The sequence below is a fragment of the Daktulosphaira vitifoliae genome, unplaced genomic scaffold, assembly GCF_025091365.1.
Source record: "Daktulosphaira vitifoliae isolate Bord-2020 unplaced genomic scaffold, ASM2509136v1 Scaffold_2955, whole genome shotgun sequence".
Lineage (NCBI taxonomy): Eukaryota > Metazoa > Arthropoda > Insecta > Hemiptera > Phylloxeridae > Daktulosphaira > Daktulosphaira vitifoliae.
In genome coordinates this window covers 1-1040 of record NW_026102515.1, presented here as the reverse complement: position 1 = coordinate 1040, position 1040 = coordinate 1, and the positions used below count along the sequence as shown (strand labels likewise).

The following is a 1040-nucleotide window of genomic DNA, read 5'->3' as shown; positions in this document are numbered from 1 at the left end:
AAAATCATATTTTTTTGTAAATTTCCACTATATACAGGGTTACAGGGAAAAGTTTTCAATTTTTGAGGGTAAAGTTTTCAACTAGTTATGACTTGTAAACTTCTGACGTATCATCAAGAAAATTGGTCAAGTGAAAAGTGATAAAAGTAATGACAAATACAACTATAACAATAATTTATAATTAAATTATTATGTAATACATAAATACATCATGGTAAAATTAATATCATTTTAGCTTGGCATTGAAACTAAAAAAACTGAAAACACCTTGACGATTATAAAAACAAACAAAAGATTACGCTAATCAAATTATATAAAAAGTATAAAATTTGTATAAAAATGGGTAAATTATAAAAATATGATGCAAGTATAAATTTCACTGATCTGATAATTCATTTGAGCAGCCAATTTAGTCGTTAAAATGGCGAGCTTTAAGTGTTTATAACAATATAAATAAAATAAATAATAATATCAAAAATAGACTTCTTTTGTTCACGTGGCATCTAAATATACTTTCAATTTTTTACGTGCAAATAAATAATAATTGATTGAATATTATGATACATTTCAATATAATACATACTCTTGTTCAACGCAAGTCAATGATGACTCATCCAAAATGCTTCCTTCGCCGCAAGATATCAATCTAGGATGTCCATTGACACAGGTAATAAGTCTGTGTGGATCTCCAGGAATGGGAAATCTTGGGTAAGGTTCGAATTTAGCTGAAACCGAGTGTGGATCTACTTTTTCCGGGCAATTGAAACCGACAATTGCTGTAATAAAGTGCTATATGTAATTAAATAGTAAATTTAATGTCAGCGTAAATATACCTGAAGGATTACATCCTAAATCGACTAAAGCATCAGGCCAATTACATTTTTTAATTCTATCATCATATGCTAATCCTGGTTCGCACGGCAAACTGTATGCTTCACCATATTCACATTTTACGTAATTGGTACTACAGACATTTCCGTCAGAAAACAATCCAAACTGATATTCACATCCAGGAGAACTAACAGGAACAACTGCGAATA

The 1040-nt window shown here is 29.5% G+C and overlaps 1 protein-coding gene across 1 annotated transcript; it reads right to left on the bottom strand.

The window, feature by feature from the left end:
- Positions 1-552: 552 nt before the first annotated feature.
- Positions 553-1035, bottom strand: LOC126910005 (protein obstructor-E-like; the record flags this gene model as incomplete). The annotated part of the gene is made up of 2 exons (XM_050692407.1): positions 553-776; positions 834-1035. Coding segments are annotated over 2 exons (411 nt in total), but the record flags the coding sequence as incomplete, so codon positions are not given.
- Between the last annotated feature and the right edge of the window lie 5 nt (positions 1036-1040).